We start from the raw sequence: 20,423 nt of genomic DNA, 5'->3' as shown, positions 1-20,423 counted from the left end.
GACAGCAGGACATAACCTTTTTGGAGGATTGGCCAAGAATGGGCACACCCACAGTTGCACATGCCTAATGGTTAAATCAATGAAACTAAATCAAAGAATTCGTTAAATATTATTCACTATTCCAGTAACAGATCAGTGTGCAGTAGAGGTGCCTGGTAGCCAACATTATATGTGCAGGTTTTATGAAGCGTTATTTTTTTGTTACGCAGAAAAGGGCTGGCCATATGTAGTCAGTGTGCAAGTTTTAAAGAAGCAATGTCATCATTACCTTCACATAGACCTTGTTACTATATATATATATATGTGTACATATACAACCACATCATAAGAAGCCAACAATGACACCAAGGACAGCATAGGGGAAATTACTTGTACTTATTAATTGGATTAAAGAATAAATAAATTAATGGAAATGAAACTGGATGAAAACACAACTGGCTCCAGGTGGGATATGGACCCATTTAATTAGCATTACATGTGTGATGCTCTTGGCAATCGAATCCAGCAGCATCGATGACTTCAGGTAGTAGCTCAAGACGTGTGTTCGTATCCCACCTGAGGCCAGTTATTCTTTCATTTCTTTAATTCAATTAATTAGTACAATTTCCCCTATGCTGTCCTTGGTGTCATTGTTTGTTGGCTTCTGATATGACTAATAAAAATAGGGCCCCCCCCCCGTTTTTTTTTCCTTCTCGTTCTATATATCTATATATATATTCGCAAGTATATTTGGCAGTACAGCTGGACAGTAATTCAAACTTTTGTTAACATGGATCTTTTGTAGTACGATTATTTCTGTAAGTTTTTGAAGACTGTTTTCATGTCTCTTGCCACGTCACTGTCGCGGACGGTTGACCTCTGTTGTTATGATATCTTTTAATAGTCTATTAAACTTCTCTTCATCCAGGGTCAGGAAAGTCAAGGCAGGTTTGCACAAGCTTCACTTTAAAACGGAAACAAACAAACCGCAATAAGCGAATATGTTGTCTCCAGGCGCTCAATGTTATTGTGACAATCCAGTACATGTAGTCATTCCCTGAATTTTATGAATCAGGTTGCCAGTAGTGCAAAAGATTGAAATCCTTTGTGTGAACACAAATGCAGTGGTACTTTGGCTTTTAGCTCACAAAGCCAAAATTTTGTTCCACACTAAAGAAAATTAAAATAACTTGTTTGCATTCATTTATGGCCATGCAGAGGACATTCGTACAAAAAAAAAATTAATGAGCAAAATTCCCTAATTAACTAGTAATTGGCATGTGCTAAATTATAAAGAAATAAAACTTCCCTCCAACAAATAAAAAAATGCTGCCACGACCTTCGAACTTAATTTTCTGTGCTTAAATTACAATCGAGGTATCAAATACAATCGAGGTATCAAATTCAGCATATCAAAAATGGTATGTTAGGTGTTATGGGGTTTAAGAAATACTGAAGAGAAGCATTTAATCAGTTTACAAGTGTTAAAAGTATTCTGCCAAGTTAATTTTGCAGCATAAAAGTTTCATCATCGATATTTTGCATCAAAACTCCAGCACCAATATGTTCGAGCAATGTTACGTATTCAAGAGTATTTTCTTCAGGGTCGGTCGGCCCATGTAGCTCATTGAAAGTCCTTGAAACATGGCAAGTTCTGTTTCTAGCCCCTGTACAATACAATGTAGTCCGTCTTTTCAGATGAACAATTATCTACCTGCGCAGATGCCGTTAAAGCAAGCATCATAGCATGTTGGTGCGGGGACAACCAGGTGACATTGCCAGCAATACTTCATTTTTTTGCATCTTTTCTTGCTTACGAAAAGTCTTCCTGTGGTGAGAGTAACTTCTTTGGTATTGTAGAAAGGTGATTTACCAATACATCTGAAATTATCTCTTGAGTGTTCCTTGAAGTGCATATTTTTTTGAGTGGATGATACTAGCGTCAGTACAACTTAACAGAGCAAACTACAAGAGGCAATCAAAAAAGACAAAACAAACATTGTCTTTGGCAACTTGAGATCCGAGCTAGCTGGCATTCTATCACACAAACACACACACACACACACACACACACACACACACACAAACACACACATATATATATATATATATTTGTGCAGCAGGATTCACGACAGAACTGATAAGACAGGCATAAGCACCAACTTTCATGTTGGAAATTGGCATTTGCACTTGTCTTATCTCTTTGTATCCATCATTCGAGCTCACTAAATGGTTAAACATTGGCCATTGTAATTTGCGCTGTTTGGTTTCCTGTTTTATTGGCTCAACTCACCAAGTTCGGAATTTTACTGTGGTAAGTAAAGGTTTAGTGTTTTCACAATGTTGCATAAATGCAAGCAACCAGGCGCAACCTGTCCCTTCGTTGTGCTTGCTGCTGCTGCTTTTTCTCCTACCTAAACTTTCACCTTTCTCTGTGCATTCATCGTCCTCTGATCTGTTGTCATGTTGACCCTGGTCTGCTACTGTGGACGCTCCCAACTTGGCAATTGTATTTGTGTTTACATATACAACGTCACCATCGGTGTTGCAAACATCAAAGGCTGTGCACTTGTAGATTGTAGGTAGCGGCTTGAGGCCTCGAAAGACGACACCAGTTGCATCAAGTATCGTGCACGCCAGCATACTGTGGCATGCACGGCTTTACTGGACAGCAGAACAAGATTTCAATCATTTTTCCCCCTCCTAGTACTCCCGATTTCACAACATAAAAATGTGCGATGTAATTTTGAACTGAATAAGGCATAGCAGCTTCTGCAAAACTGATTAGACAGTGGGCTAGAAATAAAAATGCATTGAAATTTTATGCATTTTTTATATTTATTGGCATCACAACAACCATTATTTGATGTTTAGTGCTGTCTTAGCCAACTTAAGGGGCAACTGTGCAGTCAATTGCGAGCAAGTAATCGAATTGAAAGTGGGAAAGCTGCATTCGCTAAACTAGTTCAGCCAGTGCAGGCATATTGAAGATATAATGCGCGACTATGCGAGGTGCAGAGAGGGTGAGTAAATTTCGGAGCAGAAAATTTCCAAGTTGACTGTGATGGTGCTTTCTTTTTTTTAACGGGAAATGCTGAAAGTGGGCAACGGGGTGACAGAATGGTCATGTAGATATAATTAGGGGTAAAAACACGCTGATCAGCACCTGATGTGTGCACTATGTATGTGGTCCGCCAAGTACAAACAATGATCACACTCGTACCAAAAGACATGGGCAGCATGATGTGAATTTCATGGTCACGCAGTCATAACAGGAATGTGCGTTCTCCCGCCAAAAAACACGCGATTCGTCAGTTCAGTGAGCTTTGGCACCACGGTCTGTCGTGCAAACACTGCTACAAGTTATTTTTAAGCTGGCACTTCTTGCAGACATTCGTGCGCGCAACTGAGCAAGTCGCAACCTAAATCGAGTCACCAGCTCGGTACAACAACGGGGTCGCCTTCTCGTCGGCGTCCTTGCACTTTCCTAACGCTGAAAGAATGCCGCGGCACGCATACGGGACTGGTCCTCGTATCGTGGCGCGCGGGTGTAAGTGCCCAACGAAGCCGCCTTCCTCCTCTTCGCGTCGTCGTCTTCGCCCTTGACGAAGAGAACGCGGCTGTTTTCGCGCCGCTTCTCCTGCACCACCGACAGGGAGGTGACGTTCTTGGCCAGCTCGTTCACCTGTGCCATGACCGGGGCCGGGTAGGCGCACCCCAGCAGCTCCACGTTGGCGAACGCCTGCGCCAGGCACAGCACCCGGTTCTCGCTGAACCGGCCCTCGTTGGCCATGATGAACTCGCGCCGCAACTCCCAGTGCTCCTTGCTCTCCCACGGCTGACGGTACTCGTCGATGGGCCGCTGCATCTTCGACGACGATCTAGGTGGACAATAACACCAGAGGCAACTACTGCCGACCGAGTTGAGAGACGAGGCAAGCGACGCCGCGACGGTTCAGTCGTACGTTACGTGACTGCGCATTAAGCGGACTAAAGCAGAAACGCAAAATGAAGCCGCAGCTGCGTGTTCTCGCGTAGGAAACGAGCCTGCGATTCAACAATGTCGGCACAACGCTCTGATCAAGAACAGCAATCGTCCGGCAAGCGCCGCAAGTATCTGTGTCCAAAGCCAATAGCAGCGCTGCTGGCAACAATGCCGAAGCCGCTGCCGAAGCTAGAGCCGAAGCCGTTGATGGTGCGACAGCCGAAGCCGCTAGTTCCCTTGAAACCGAAACCGCTGCAGGTTCTGGTTACGAAGCCCCTGCCCGTTCTTGTATCGCGTCCTGTGCTGAAACCAATTACACTCTTAGAAAAATTTACACCCCTTGGGGCGTATCTTGTCCCACAACAATAATCGTCATTTATCTTGCCCGCGTTTCCTTTCTTTAACGTTGCGAGCCCGGTACTTCCCAGTCACGAACGGCATGCGCGTTATCAGTGTGACGCAGCATTCTCGACAGGAAAGTAGCGAGCGCCGAGTTTCAAGAAAGGAAACGCAAGCAGGGCAGATGACGATTATTGTTGTGGGACAAATATACACCCGAAAGGGTGCAACCGTTTTAAGAGTGTAGCATGATTCCGGTTACCAAGCCGTCGGCTGTGTGGCCCTCTGAGCCGGTAACCCTGAATTCTATGGTGCCTCTGACCAAGATTACGCCGCTGAGATCAGTCGTCGCTAATGAGCAAGTCAGCAGAGATGCCGACCATGCAAGCGCACGGCGTGCTCCGTGCAATACGTGTCGAAGGCTTGGCTCGCAACAGGTGTTACCTTAGCTCAAGGACGTAGATTTGTTCTGTCGAGGCTGCTCGGCCGTGTTGACACGAGGGTAGCAGGTTAAACAAAAAATTACAGAAATATATTTTCTGCTTCATTACCGCGCGGCTAATTAACGACGCAAAACCATTCTAAGCATATACTTAAATTTTTTGCTTGTCTATAAAATCTACAAGTACGATTGTTTGTCCGTTCAGTTCATTCTAAATTCATTTTAGAGGCCTTTACACTGTTAATTTCCAAGATCCTTAAGACAAACGGGTGGTCATCTGATTTTTCCAGAATGGCTTTATAACGCTATATTCCAGAAGGACAAAGTTATATTGTTCATGCGTAATAGTAGGTAATGCGCTCCAGTGAAATATGTGTATAGAGAATGTTTTATGCAACTTCGTTATTACTATCTATAGCTAGCAAACTTCGAAACTTAACCCCAGTAGTTATCAGTATTTGAAGGTATAATTTGTTGCAATGACGCTGAAATGGGTATCTTGTATCGCACAACGCTCGACATATTCGCAGTGTGCACGGACTGTAGGTGGCGCGCGAGGTGATCCACGATGGCCGGTACTACAGTGTACTACCGGTACAGAGATTATCACCAGACTCTCATTTGAGGAATCGCCCGACGTTTGTGTGCAGGTGCAAGTACAAGCGGGTGCCAGAGAGAAAATCTGGGGGCTTTTGCTCCTCAAATATCTGACCTTGCCTAGGTACTACAGCGGCGAAATCTCTCTGCTCGCTTTGTGTGCATTTGTCTCTAGGCTAGCCTAGGGACAAACGTTTGCAAAACCAATCGGTTTGCGGTCTCTTGAGATTGTCAGGATCGCCGACTGTGCATCCATTGCACGCCGACTTTATTCTCATCGGATGCGGAAAAGGTATATAGGGAAACCTGGATATGGCTAGCCGATACCTCCGTCCGTCGCCTGTACGCCGAAAACCCCTCTGTCCCAACCCAAAGCGCATGCGCGAAAAAAAAAAGAGAAAGAGTGGCGCGCGAATGGCTGCGCTAGTAGTGACGTCGCTGCTCTCCATAGCAGCCGAGGGCGCGCGCAGCACTTTCTCTGCGGCTCTCATATGGCTAGGCCACGCGTCATGCGTACTCCTGAGGAGCACAGCTATTTTAGCCACCATAGCACAGCTTTCGATCAGCAACGCCGCGAGCTGAACCGCGAACGAGCTCGTCTACGCCGTGCGGATGCTGCAGCCCGCGGGCACAAGAACAGGGGCGTGCGGCCGAGTCCAAGCAGCAGCTGCGTACCGAGGATCTGGCAGCCTACCAAGCCGTCTTTAATGAACCGTCGGGATTAACCTAGTGATAAACACCGTGGCCGCACGTTTCAGCTTCGCTGCATGGTTAACCATCTTCGCTGGTACTGAGTGGCTGGGCGGTGATTTCTTATCCGAAGAGCACATGTCATTAGCAGACATAATGGATCACCTTCAAATCTGTAAAAGAACAGGAAAAGAAGCCCGTGCCTAAGACAAGGAATTTCTGAAGGCCGGCTACCTCATTTGTCGCGGCGTCCGTCAAGGCATGCAGCGCTGAAGCTGTTCCCATATTCAGGGCTGTTTGTACAGACGTCGCGTGTTCTGACAATCCTCATAGGAATTCGAGCTTATTTTTGACGAAGGCAGTCGTATCAGTATGCATGAGCTTTTTGTTGCATTTTGCAGTCGCACTCTCCGCACGCCTTGCGCACCCCGCGTAAGTACATAAAATGGCATTCTTGAAGATAACATTTCACGGCCCGCGTAAGTATATCATGCATATCCAACATGGCGGGCTTGCCTGTTGCACGGTACCCCACGGGTGGTTTCGCATTTCGCCACCATCGAAATGCGGCCGTCGTGGTCGGGATAAAAAATGGATTAGTTGCTTATTTTGCTCTAACAAGCAGTCGTACTGCATAGCTCTTCCAGTGCAATAGATTACAACGTTAAAAACCCTCACAAACTACCGCGCGATAAAGTAAGACCGAAAGGGTACTTCGAAAACAGTCCCGTGAACGTAGGCAGCATCGAATATGGCCTGTTAAAAATATCGATCGCCTCTCAAAATTAACGCGCCCTTCATTTTCCGTTGGTACTCGGAAACCAGACACAGCTGCCCTACTGGTATATAAATAACCAACTGTTACGATGCAGTTCCGACAGCCTAGCTTATAACGTCGTAGAGCATAGGCGCGGACTCACTAAATTTCTTGTCTTTTCGTGCCGCCTTGAACGTCCCGTTCACGTAAGCTACAGACATAACTTCATAAAAAGCTTGATGCTTATGCTTTCATGATCGATCTCGACAACTAGCATTTTGCTTACCGATGCCGCTCCAGAAGCAGTCTTGGGCCCCAAACATCCATTGGCGCCGTCATGTGGTTGCCGATCGGGAGCTTCACCACCCACGAATTTTTCGACACGCGCCCGTATATAGGAAAGGAACGAAGACTTACTCCATCCTTCTCCGCTCGATTGGTGCACTGAGGTACGCGACACATCCTGTTGCTTTTAAATGTTTTTATTTTCATGGCGTAAATATAAGCTGTCTACAGAGCAGACACGTGCCCGCAAGAACGGAGCCATACGAACACGCTTTGCGGATAATCCTTGCGGCATATTTTCCCACTGGCCACTCCGCCGCGTGACCATCTGTGTGCATCGCAAACATTGCAGGTATACTGTGAAGCCGCGTTCAGCACCAAAGTCACCTGACGACATTGCCGATATAATTTTAAAGGGAAATTGATCAGAAAGATAGAAACACTGCTGCCGTGCCTCAGTGTTTTTCTTTTTTGTTTCTAGAATGATTTCTAGAACAATACAGTCCATATTGGACTTAGTATTTCTTGATGGACGGTTTGAAAGTTATCAGGTAGCAGTTGAAGCTGGCATATCAGACCTCAATGCATCCTTGCAACAAAAACAGGTCCCAGACGACTGGCTTGTTGCGAAAGTTATCCCGATACACAAAACCGGTGACAAGCAGAAAATTGAAAATTTTCGGCCAATTTCTTTAACCTGCGTCTGCTGCAAACTCCTCGAACATATAATATCGAAAGCAATATATAAGTACCTAGAAGATAAGAAAGCACTACATTCGAACCAACATGGCTTCCGGCAAAAACTGTCAACTATCACACAGCTGGTTGAAACCATCCACGGCTTTTCAAAAGCAATAGATAACGGAAAACAGGTTGATGCAATATGCCTTGATTTCTCAAAAGCTTTTGATAGGGTCCCTCATAATGAATTAATTATCAAATTGAAACAGCTTGGAATAAATAGCAATATAGTGGAATGGGTCAGGTCATATTTATCAGGTAGGACGCAGTACGTGGACGTAAACGGCTACCAGTCCGATCGTTTATCTGTCACTTCAGGCGTTCCTCAAGGGTCTGTCCTTGGACCGATATTATTTCTCGCTTATATTAATGATATTTGTTCAGATATTAATGAAAACGTAACTGTGTGACTGTTTGCCGACGACTGTTTAATTTATCGAGAGATATGTAACCACAAAGATAAAAAAATGCTCAGCGAGGCACTGGCGTCTGTTGAAGAGTGGTGTGAAAGATGGAAAATGCAAGTAAATAAAAAAAAACTGTTGTTTTACGTGTTACAAACAAGGTTAAGCACGTCCTAAATTTTGATTATCAACTAAGTTCCACTGTGCAAACTACCGTTAGCAAATGTAAATATTTAGGAGTAACAATATCTGAAGACCTCAACTGGACTCAACATATCACTGCTCTACCGCTGAAAAAAAGTTATGGTTCTTACGTCGCAAATTAAAACTCGCTCCAGCCACCGTAAAGCTAACAGCGTATTTAACAGTAGTAAGGCCTACACTGGAATATGCGAGCATTATATGGGACCCCTACCAAAAAGGATTAATTCATAAAATTGAGCTAGTGCAAAGAAGGGCGGCTAGATTTATTCTTTCAAGGTACTTCCTTACTGATTCTGTGACGGAGATGTTAAAAGAACTAGATTTACCCCCCCCCCCCCCCCCCTCTTGGAACGCCGTCGCATAGCCAGACTTAAATTCTTGTTTTTGCTTTCTCGAAATTTATTTAACTTTGATGCAGCGCAGTACCTAATTCCGCGACAAGTCCAGAGCCTACGAGGTGACCACCACAACTTTATGTTGTTCCTCCCCCCAGCCCCCCTTTAGGTACCGGCTTTTTTTCTCGGCAAAGATGGTAACACTAACAGTTGCGCATGCTTGCTGGCAAATATTGCAGAGTCCCGAAATAGTGTAGAACTTTTTTGCGCAAACAAAACTAGCGCTTCCTACGCAAATTTTGTCCCATGCGCGCCCTACATTACGCGTCGGATGACCTTGACGCGGCTGTGCCACATTTCCTTCCATGCACCCAAACCGACCGGGCTATTATGCAAATCCTTTCGTGTGTATAATGTTCTTGCAAACTTTGATAGTTGCTCGGGTATCAAGCGCTGGTAGTAGTAATGCTGATATTTCCAGCTTCCATTAAAATCTTCCTCTCACCGTTTTCTTGTTGGTTACTGAAAAATCGTTCGTACGAAGCGTAATGTTGCTTTAGGTACGATCGCCGTTATACTTGCAAGGGGCGCCGTTTTAAGAGGCTGTACAATAAAGTTGTGCAGCCGATAACTATGGACTGGCGAAAGAATAGAGCCGCACTAATTTGCGCACACTCGATGGAGTTTTTGCTTTGTAAAGTTTTTCGAAATTTAATACTCGACGTACGAAGAAATGAGTGAGTGGTTAGCGCATATCTGATAGCTTTCTAGCAATAATTTAGCAATACTCGCACTGAAAGGTAAAACCCCCCTGAAACTGGACGACGTCTCGTGCTGTTAGGGTGTCGACTGTACGTGCTCAGGTTCTAATAGAAATGCAGCAAAGGAAAGAGAACGTGAAGTCAGTGGCACGTGAGTGGATTATTCCGGAAGCAAGCGAGTGGCTTGGCTTATCGCGTTTTCACGTCAAGTCACGTACAAGTGACCGCGTAGAAGGCGAAGGCTTGATCAGTCACTAGGGGTGATTCAGTTTACTTTTCCGAACCGATCATTCTGTTGCCTCGGTGAAATCGGAATGCTGTTATACTGTGGCCTGAAATCACGGATACAAGAACAAAATTATCTTGTGCCTACTGGCAGCAGGTGAATCAATTCGCGAAAGTAAAGTAAAACGAAAGAACTTACGTCTTTGCGCCTAATGGAACTGCTTTATCGCATTTCAAGACGTCATAGAAAGCGCACTTAACTAAGTACGACTGCCTCCATGCAAATGAACGGTGCGTTCAGTTCCATTTTTACAATGATAACAGATGTAAGTTGTGTCGACTCTCGGTGGCGGGCTTTTAGCTTGCGAAAAAGAGACTATCAGGTCACGAAGTTGAGCTACATTAGTAAGCGTCACTTCTGCAACAGGAATCTGGTCGCACCAATGAGTACATCACAATTGTTACCGACTCCCAGGCAGCTTGCCGTAGCTATGCGAGAGGTCGAATATCTTCAATCGCCCACCGACTCCTCAAACAGGCCTCCGCATTCCCGGACGTTGAAATAGTGTGGACTCCAGGACACGAGTCCCTCCGTGGAAATCAGCGTGCGCACGCTGTAGCCCGAGCTCATGCCACCCGGGCGCCACAAGAGAGGGATACGGACGCATCCATGGAGCCCGTACCTTTACAATACAACGCCATACTACAACACCACAGATTGAACAGACGACAATACCCACCTCCACACAAGACCCTCTCACGTGAAGACGCCGTAACATGGAGACAACTACAAACCAATACATACCCACATTTAAGCAGACTACACGCAATCCACCCTACACTATATTCATACAAATGTCCTTTTTGTAATGATTACGCCTCCCTATATCACACCACATGGGCGTGCCCCAACGTGAAGGCGGCCCCGCAAATACCCAACCCCACACCCGAGCAGTGGGAGGCCGTGCTGACTAGTTCGGACCCTCGTAACCAGCAGCAACTGGTGCGGCGGGCCCGGGAGACAGCAAGAGCCGCAGGAGCCCTGGACTAAGGGCGCCTCCCGCACAAGCAGAAAGACACCTGCTTGTCCTTTCATTTTTTTTAAATAAATGTTTCTCCTCCTCCTCCTCCTCTTATAGAGTGTTAATTCTTGGTACGCCGGATAAGACGCAGGAACGATTGACAGGTGGCGACGTCTTCCTCAAATTTTCGCACCAGCGCGTCATAAATTTTGCGCGTCATAGGAACGTCATGAATTTGGCGGCTTCTACTGAGGTCAAGTTAATTGTTCGCCGCTATATAAAAAAAAAAAACAACCTTGTTACAATTTTCTCAGCTGCGAATCAATTAATTTCCCACAAATGAACAAAAACGCTATTTTCGCCGAGTAAATTACCAGTCAAAACCTATTATTCAGTGTTGCACTTTTCTTGCTCCTTACGCGGATATCTCCCTTCATTGGCATTTAATACGCTTGTTGGCTCGCTCTGAGGGTTATATATGCTATTATTTCGTCGATATGCCTTCGATGCTTCTATTGGTTGTTCTTCGTATTTCTAGACGTCGTCCAAAATAAGCACATAGCTGCTTTCGACTAAGTGCCTCTGCAGTTACGTTTTTACCGCTTTTATTTCTTTGTTTTTCGCTTCTTTCTCATTTTTTCAGTCACAATTCATGTTCTTGTCCTCGTTTCCTTTTTTCCCGCCTTTATTCCATAGTTTTCTGTTCATTAGTTGCATCAACCATTACGAACGAGTACTTGCGCTCATTATAGACGGATGTGGGCGTGTCACGCTCGCCATATCACCCATAAAAATCTCCCGTATCATTTCTTTCTGCCGAGAAATTTTCGATTCTAACACAAAACGTTGCCGGACCCTATAGCCATCACGGCGGTATTTTTTAGCTTGGTGATATTGGAGATTTTTTAACGGAAAAATTAACTCTGCATCCTGGCCCTGAGAAAGTGGATGTCCAGCGAAACTGTTGAAAACTACCACTATAACTGTTGAGGAGGGTATGCAATGCTTTATTGCTTTAGACTAATGGTAGTAATGGTAATTTTGAGTAATGGTCGTAATGGGAGTAATGGTAATTTCGGTAACACGCCGACGACAATGAAACAACATTTAAATCAGTTGCTAGGCTGGTTCTTTGATATACGAAAGGCTAGGAATGCCACTCTCCACGTCGCAAGCTGCCGTCGCCACGGCAGCTTGCGCAACAGTAATCGTTACCGGGAAATGTATGCGGAACCCGCCGTGGTTGCTCAGTGGCTATGGTGTTGGGCTGCTGAGCACGAGGTCGCGGGATCGAATCCCGGCCATGGCGGCCGCATTTCGATGGGGGCGAAATGCGAAAACACCCGTGTGCTTAGATTTAGGTGCACGTTAAAGAACCCCAGGTGGTCAAAATTTCCGGAGTCCTCCACTACGGCGTGCCTCATAATCAGAAAGTGGTTTTGGCACGTAAAACCCCAAATATTATTATTATTAATGTATGCGGGGAGCGCCAAGTGTTTCCCATTGTTATCAGGAGTGCATTATCATCAATTATGTGGTTCGCATGCTTGCTTTGTGCTTGTTATTTGTTGAAACGTATGCCGTTCTGTATGTTGTATGCGTGATTCCAAAGTATGCATGCAGTTTTCGCTTCACTTTGCTGAGTGCTTGAAGCCTCTGCCTTACGGGGGTACGAGTCCACTGCTCGTGGCCTGCACTGCCACCAAGATCGGCCCACATTCTTCGCTAACGGACGCGGACACGAAAAATGGCGACCACCGAGGGGCTAACAGCTTCGCTGCAAAATGTGGTTTATTTGTGTCGTTTAAAATGTGTTATCAGAAGTCCCGGCACTTTTCAAGTCCCAGATTTCTGCATGTCACTGATTTGAACGAGGCATCAATTTAAATCCGACGCTGTTGGCAGCTGTAGTCAAGCAGCGTCCGTCTGAGTTGTGCGTTCACCGCAGCTCGAGCGGTGGATACCGCGCCTTCTTGGTGATAGCGCCGAGCTTCGGTTCGTTCCCGAACAAGATGCTCCTATTCTGGCGCCGCTTGGCGAGCAGCTCGGGAAGCCTATCGACGTTTTTGGACAGCTCGGCGACCTCGGAGCACACGTCGGCTGGGTAGGTGCAGCGCAGGGTCTTCATGTTGATGAACGCCTGCGATAGGCTCAGCAGCAAGACCTGCGAGGAAAAGGGGGCACCACTTGTTCGATGTGACCGTGTCTCACCACCATGCCAACGCATTGTGGAGCGTGTTGTCTGGGCGAAGAGATAATAGAGAGTTTTAGTATTGGGGACGCAAGGCGTTGGGGCCCCAAGCGCCTGGGTGCGTTTGCGTTTGCGTACGCAAGCAGAAACGTGTTATAGGTTAGCGGCCCCAAACGCAAACCGCAATGAGGTCGCATGCGCTCGAAGCACCACCAACGTCTGGTCGTTGCTGCGTTATCATGTTATAAAATATGATATGAAGCATATGAAGTAAAGTACATTAAACTCTTTTTATTAGAAGCAGTTAATAGAGAGGTTTACAGCGTCCGGGAATCGGGTAAACGTAGGCTGGGGCGTTGGGGCGGAGCCATGAACTAGAGCGGCCTGCATAGTGCTGCCACCTGGTGGCGCAAAGCTCAAACAGACAAAAAGAGCTCATATTGCAGTAACCAAGTGTATTTTACTTTGCTGCGGGTATAAATTTTTGGCAGCAACACAGTTAAGCCAGTGCCGATAACTTACACCAGCAGCGAAGTAGAATAGACTTGGTTACAGCAATATTAGCTGATTTTGTCAGTTTTAGCTCTACGCCGCCAGGTGGATGCACCCTGCAAGACGCTCCCCTTTATAGCTCCGCCCTAACGCCCCAACTGCGTTTATCCGCATACCGGACATGCTAAACCTCTCCAATGTATATAAAAACGACGTCTGTCGACACTTGGCGAAAGATTTATTACATTATCTACCCGCTAGCTGCTCGCAAGTTCTCCTACACCGCAAGAGTCACGTGGGTAACGTGACCTCTTAGGGGCAGCGATGTTTTCGGCCGCTCCAACCACCCAAGGACGCAAGTAGACGTAGCGGTCTGCGCATGCGCAGTAACGTCGCCCCTAGTTCTTGCGTACGCAAGCCGCTTGCGTCCCCAACACTAAAACTGCCTAATGATGAGAATTGATTTACGCCAAAGCGGCTTCCCCAGGGAACGCGCTTATGCAACCCTTGTATGTAGACCGACAAAGTAGTGCAAGTAAGTGCACCTCTGTTCTGAGTAACAAACAAAAGAAATGCTACATAAAACCTGAACAAACGATGTTACCTATCAGGAATAGCGGATTACATTTACCGGATTCTTTGATTTACTTTTTTTACATAACTATTTCGTGCATGCCACTGCGTGTGTGCCCATTCTTGACCAGTCCCCCAGAATGGCTATGTGCAAATGTGACACAAAGGGCACAGAGTCAAAAAATGCTTCTTGATGCGTGCCGCACACGCAGCTGTCATCAGCATTCTTCCCTCGACAAGCTGAATAGGTCACCGTCGTTCTGGTGACATCGCTTCGAAGACGTCTCACGCTGTCCATCCGCCTGATTTATAGTTTGTATTTCCGCGTAGCTAGTGAGCGGTATAGTCCGTTAGCATAAAGAATGCACGAAGGATAAAATGGTGGCCTTTGTGATGTATATACGCTAACGTTATTTTGGATTACACGTTGAACAGGATGAAAGCCAGCAAGATTCGACGCGTCATCATTAGTGAATTGAAATTAGCGCTTCACCAAAGCTTAATTCGCTTCCCGTAGATTCCAACATGTGCATTGGAGCTGCATGTTTTTATGCTCACGACTCCAATGGGATCCCTGTGGTTTCAGCTTGAATATTTACCTTAAGTTACGACGATATCGACATGATAGGCTGAAAGTATGCAGCAAATTATCGTAACTGACGACCGATAACATACCTGCCGACTCTCCTGAATTTTTCGTAACGTTTACGAAGTCGGGCTTGTTCTACACTTTTACATGTTTCTATGTTTTTAGGTTTTACGTTACATGTTGCTGTGTTTTACAAAAATAGACTCCTACTTTGTCCTTTGAAATCTTCCTATTTTGAATGGACACCAGATGAGCACCGGCGTAGAGTAAATTTATTCAGACCAGGGCTAGTTGGTGCTGTTTCTTTTGCTGCGACATAGTTTGTAGTACGAAAAAAAGTACAGCAAAAAAGAGGGAGCATGACAGAGTGCTAGTACCAAAGTCACAGCAAGATTGAAAAACTTACTCATAGCATGTTACTAGTTGAGGGATACCAGTGTCGAGCAAGCTTATTCGGAGCAGTTATGGAGGCGACATCGGCAACAAAGAAAGTCGCCGAGACCTAAATAGATGTGTAGCCTTGATGTTCCAAGATGCTGCTGCTTGTGGGCAGCGTTTAAAAGGAAAATATTCATTATTATAGTGCGTACGTAACCCAGAAAAGGTGTGCACTGAGGGCAAGCATAAAATAATATATGTACTATTCCCCTCCATTTATTCTGTGTTCTGTCCACAAGATTTTTACGAATTATAATCTTCACAGGTTGACAGGTATGCAAGAGCCAACGCAAACATGACGTTACACAGCCGTTGCCATATATGTACATTAGGTGCAAAGTTATTCGGGAAAGTTTTTTCTTTGTACTCATTACTGAGTTTGGGCAAAGCTTACTACAATAAACAATCACAGTTGCATTGTCATAGCTCCGAAAGTTTATTGCATAACTGTAATTGCTCGTCAAGCGGTGTCCTTTTATCATTTACATAACCCACTCAGTCACTGTGTGCACAACAGTGCGCGAGAAGGAAAGGCAGTGTTGAAGAGAAGAATATTTCAGACCTGTCGCACACATCTTGAAACTACTTCCCTAATTATTAATTAATTAAATAATTAATTAGCTTATTTCACAACACTGCCGACCAGATTGGCTTAAACAGCGGGGAATATTATAAAAAATATATTGCAAGATGCGGGCATCAGATATACATAAATCACAAATAAAAAGCAAACATAATTGAGTATTCGCACTTACAAAGCAGCAGGGTTATAATCTCTGCACCTATAAAACGAAAAATTGAAAGAGAAAGCAGACTAATGTAACTTGCAAGGTGCCTTGCGGAAATCAGTGACCTCGAAAAATGATTTTAGAAATTGCGTTCCAGTGAACATGTGCGGCAAGTTTGAATATTAGGCTGAAAATGTTTTAGTTGAACGAGTTGGACGCCTGGTTGTTCATCTCTTAATTACATATAGCGTCTTACATTCCTTTTGAGAATTCTCACATGAGAACCAGGTTGGGTAAACTTGAGAAAAAAAAAACCCAGAAGAATAGAAAATTCTAAATCCACTCCGCTGCTGTGTACTTGACGCGATTCTGAAGATGCAAGAAATGGTGACCCGCTGGGGTATCCCAGTAGCTATAGTGTTGCGCTGTTGAGCTCGAGGTCGGGGGCTCGATCAAGGCCGCGGCAGCCGCATTTTTATGGGGGCTAAATGCAAAAAAAAAAAAAAGAAATCCCTCTTCTGCTTGGACTCAAGTGCACGTTAAAGAACCCAGGTGGTCAAATTAATTCTGAGTCCCCCATTATGGCGTACCTCATGTTCTTGTGGCGTTGGAATGTAAAACCCCATAATTTATACAGAAAATATCGTGAGAATACATTTTCATTGGGCATAATTAATTGGCGCCCGAAGGGGATAAACTCATCTGGTATCTCCGAGTATAGATATGAGGCTCAACTGTATACCCCCTGAGGTTTTGCGTTTAGAAGCTACACCTTGGTTATGAAAGGAGCCGTAGCGAAAGGCTCCAGACGGTCCTTTAATTACCATGAAAGCAGAGCATACGGTGGTTTACTTATCACCAGCCCCTATGATTAGTAAGAACATTGCACAAACCTATCATTTTATATTTTAACTGCACGTCCTCTAGGCTGCGCACTCTTAATTACCGACACAGACGTGGAAAGTGATGACATGCCGTAGAAATGTCAGGATGGGTGATGACTGTGTAAATGAGGCCTTGCACGCATATGTGGTGATCGTCTCATTATCGGAAGGTTATGCGAATTGCACGTTATTGATGCCCTTGTATACTTTCAGCCTCAAGGCTGAAGGTATGTCTCCTTGTGCCTCAAGGTATCACGCTCACGCAAGCTGTAAACGCATATATTGAAATTGCGTCGCATTAAATACAGATGTTCTAAGCATCTAAACATAAAATGTTTTTCTCACCAAGTTTTGGCAACTGTTATAAAATGTTTGAGACCTGCTTCTTTGGTTCTGTGTACATTAGGTTTCTGTCTTAACAGCAATACATTTCATTCAACTCTGTTCATTGGCTATGTAATGACAGCGTTTCCGTATTCACGTGTAAATGAATAAAAAAATTGGTACGGGCCACTAAATTAAGTTTCTTCTTAATGCACGGGGTGACATGTGGGCGTGACCTAGCACGCGAGGCAACTGCTGCTGGGCTGAAGAAACACCCGGGCAGCTATTATGCGTATCCCGACATTGGCGTGATGGTTAGCTAATTATGACCCTCCAGTTGCGGGCTTCACAACTCGAGCGACGGTGCACCGAAGAAAGAGCGTCGGTGTTTGTCTCTGCCAAGTGAAACAGTTATCTTAACTTTTGTTGTGTGTTCTGCTCGGACCAATGCTTGTACACATTTGATATACAGGAAAGCTAATATATGCCAGCAGCGCAAGGCAAAACACCGCCAGGCTCCGTTGGCGGGCCGCCAGAGTGGAGCGGGATGGTCTGTCTAATCGGCGTCGCTGTTTGTGCAGCCAGACGCACTGCGGGCTTCTCCAGCATTTATGGAAACTCCCGCCAACACGCGGGCCACGCATGCGCTGTCGATACGATGACAGCACGACGGCGGCGCCGATAGCGCTTACGCGCATTACAATAAAGCAAAAAAAAATTGTATTTGTGTAAATTTTCTAAGAGCTGGTAGAAGACATTTTCGGAATAATACTAAATCTGTAACGTTCCGCCGGCGATCTGCAGTATACGACCGCTCCATGGAAAAGCCCACGGTGTGCCTTTCCATCGAGGGTCTGTGGACTACTGTCTGGTCCGCAAAGCACGCATTGAAGAAAATACGAATGCGAAAACTGAGTTTCCGTCGAAGCCCCACTTCTAACGAACTGTACGAGATAACAGCTTACTGTCCGAAATATAGGCAGCCTACAAGAGCGCTTTCGCAGCGCAGAGCAACGCCTCACAAATAAATTGGTTCATCCTTCTTTCAGACGAATCGGTCACAACACGAAAGTAAAAAGTGTATTCTAAAAAGCAGAGACGGCGTCGTTGCACATTCACAAATACAAGCCTATAAATGTGCAGTCGCTTATTGAGTGCAGTGTCGGTCGAAGAGGGAAGCAATGGCAGCGATAGCAAGAACGCGGGGCCTGGGGTGCTGCGCAGTGCAATTCAGGACTTTCAAGCCTATTAGGCGTCCTAGGTATATTCGACGCTACTATGAGTACGTATATGGCGAAAATTCGTCTGTTTGGTGACTGTTGCTACAGTGATAAATCATCAACAACGCCACTGGCGGGTCCTGAATGGCGCCCATAGAAAAAAAACAAACATTCTGATGTCCTGATCATACGGACGCTTTGTTGTTCCTACGTAGACTTCTTTGCTGGTAGCCGTACGGAGTTTTATGGCCTCCATTGTGGAGCCGGCAAAACACGATGTGAGATTAAAGAAATGTAGACTACTGGCGAAAAATATGGAGGACGCTAAAGCTTCACCTTTCAGAGTGGAACGCGATAGCATTTAAACATCTCTGACTGCTTCTGAAGCTTCCCTGCAACATGCAGCTTATATAACCGTAATGTTTACCGAGTAACTCTGGCAGTGAACGCTATGCAGGAAGGCGAGCTTTCTCGTAGAAATGCGGTCTCTTACGTGGGCTGCGATTGCGCGGAGGCGAGGGCCATCTGGATGGTGGTGTTGCAAGAAACAGAGCTCGGCGCGCCGTTCTATATATGAATGATATAAACGATGAAAAGGGGTTTATGTTTGAGTTTTCGCGTAACAGGATGATCTTTTCTCGCATATTCAAATTAGAATCCGATGCTATCATGTCTGTAGATTGTGCGTAAAAGTGGTAAGTCGTACTTTACGATTTTTTTGACGCACTTTACTTTCAGAAATTCAGTTAGATCAGTGACGTCTGTGCACTACATGGAGGGCCTGCATGGTTCGTATTCTGTGGTTGGGAATGATTTTTCGCTCACAAGACGATCGACGCTGGACGTGAGACGCGGGACGCTGACGTCGGATTTTCTTTGATACGGGGCCCTTAATGCTATAGAGTTAAAAAGCCGTCCAACGAAGCTCTTGCCGATCTGTGTGGGTGGTACACGAGGTATCGTTTACGTTATAATAATTGATAATGATATGTATCAGAGCAAAAAAAAAGGAAGAGGTATTTTTTGCGTGTTGATGATGACTTCGTGACATACATACACGAGACAGAGTTCCGCTGTAGCTTGGCAAAGAACACTTTGGCGTTAAAATGTTAGTTTCGCACAGACGCCAAGCACAGAAAGCGACAGAAAAGTTTAGCGTTGTGCTCGAGCACCCCGAACGCTGTTATCACACACGGAGGCGGCATGGCATGACACTGCAGCTTCGCAGCAAGTACAACGCCGTGGCAGATACCAGACGCGTTGCAGCGCTGGCGCGATAAGGAACACCGGCAGCCACGTTACTTGCGCCACTCCTCTATTGCGCACAACAGAGACCGACGGAAAGCGGTCGGCGTTTATGAGCGCCCGATAACAAAATTTTTAACTTGGCGTTTACTGTACGTTCCAGTCAGACTAGTGTATGGATCACGGTGTGGTGCGCACCCAGATTCTCGGCAGGATTGCCAATGTGTGGGCGCGCATTGATCACGCCAGAAGCGGAAAGCCAAAATACTGTCCAGGCTCCGGCACAGAGGCTGACAACAGCTGTATGGTTTGCGGCATTGCGACGGAGCGGATTATTGCTTCAGCGTTCGTACTTGAACCAGCTCAACCCGCGTATGCCTGTCTTTCATCATGAGCATATTTGTGGGGTCGTATCAACGAAACAAGAATCTGTCTTACCTCTTCGACTTTGCCGTCGTTGGCAATGATAAACTCTCGCCGGAGGTCCCAGTTCTCGTCAGTCTCCCACGGCTGGCGGTAGGCGTCGATGGGCTTCTGCATTTGTCACCGAATCCTTCGTTCTGCCACTGACGCTGTAGAGACTTGCCTGCTTGCTTGCTTTCTTGTTCCCCACTTGTGGCGCTTGCCCACTACGGGCGATCGGCCAAGAAGCCGGTGGTTATGGGTTCAAGAGAATCGGGAGAGGGAAAACCCTAAACGAAAAAGTAGATCGCGGGGACGTATAACGTCTATAATAATTAATAGGTTTACCTGCGAGATACAGAAAAAAAATTGTACATATATATATGCAGCAAGGTTTTTGTTCTTTTAGGTGGTATTACAATAATTTCGAACACAAAATCAGCAATTTAATGAGCTATCTAATTATTGATTTCGGTAATTAACATGGCAGCCTTCTTGCGTCACAGAAATAGCCGTAAATGGTCACGCAGATGTTCCTGTGGCTAAAGTTCAATGAAGAAACCCCGAAGGA

General features: G+C 45.6%; 2 protein-coding genes across 2 annotated transcripts; both read right to left on the bottom strand.

Moving 5' to 3' along the window:
- Positions 1–2,594: 2,594 nt before the first annotated feature.
- Positions 2,595–4,135, bottom strand: LOC139048810 (partner of xrn-2 protein 1-like). Its single transcript, XM_070523580.1, has one exon. It carries the CDS (start codon positions 3,845–3,847, stop codon positions 3,467–3,469), a length of 381 nt encoding a protein of 126 aa, XP_070379681.1. The 5' UTR covers positions 3,848–4,135; the 3' UTR covers positions 2,595–3,466.
- An 8,410-nt stretch (positions 4,136–12,545) lies between these two features.
- LOC139048469 (partner of xrn-2 protein 1-like) lies at positions 12,546–20,077 on the bottom strand. The gene is made up of 2 exons (XM_070522862.1): positions 19,889–20,077; positions 12,546–12,930 (listed from the first exon to the last, which is right to left on the bottom strand). Exons 1-2 carry the CDS (start codon positions 19,988–19,990, stop codon positions 12,706–12,708), a joined length of 327 nt encoding a protein of 108 aa, XP_070378963.1. The 5' UTR covers positions 19,991–20,077; the 3' UTR covers positions 12,546–12,705.
- Positions 20,078–20,423: the final 346 nt, after the last annotated feature.

Source organism: Dermacentor albipictus, chromosome 8 (assembly GCF_038994185.2).
Source record: "Dermacentor albipictus isolate Rhodes 1998 colony chromosome 8, USDA_Dalb.pri_finalv2, whole genome shotgun sequence".
NCBI lineage: Eukaryota > Metazoa > Arthropoda > Arachnida > Ixodida > Ixodidae > Dermacentor > Dermacentor albipictus.
The sequence above is the reverse complement of the archived record's forward strand: the minus strand, read 5'-3'. Positions and strand labels throughout refer to the sequence as shown.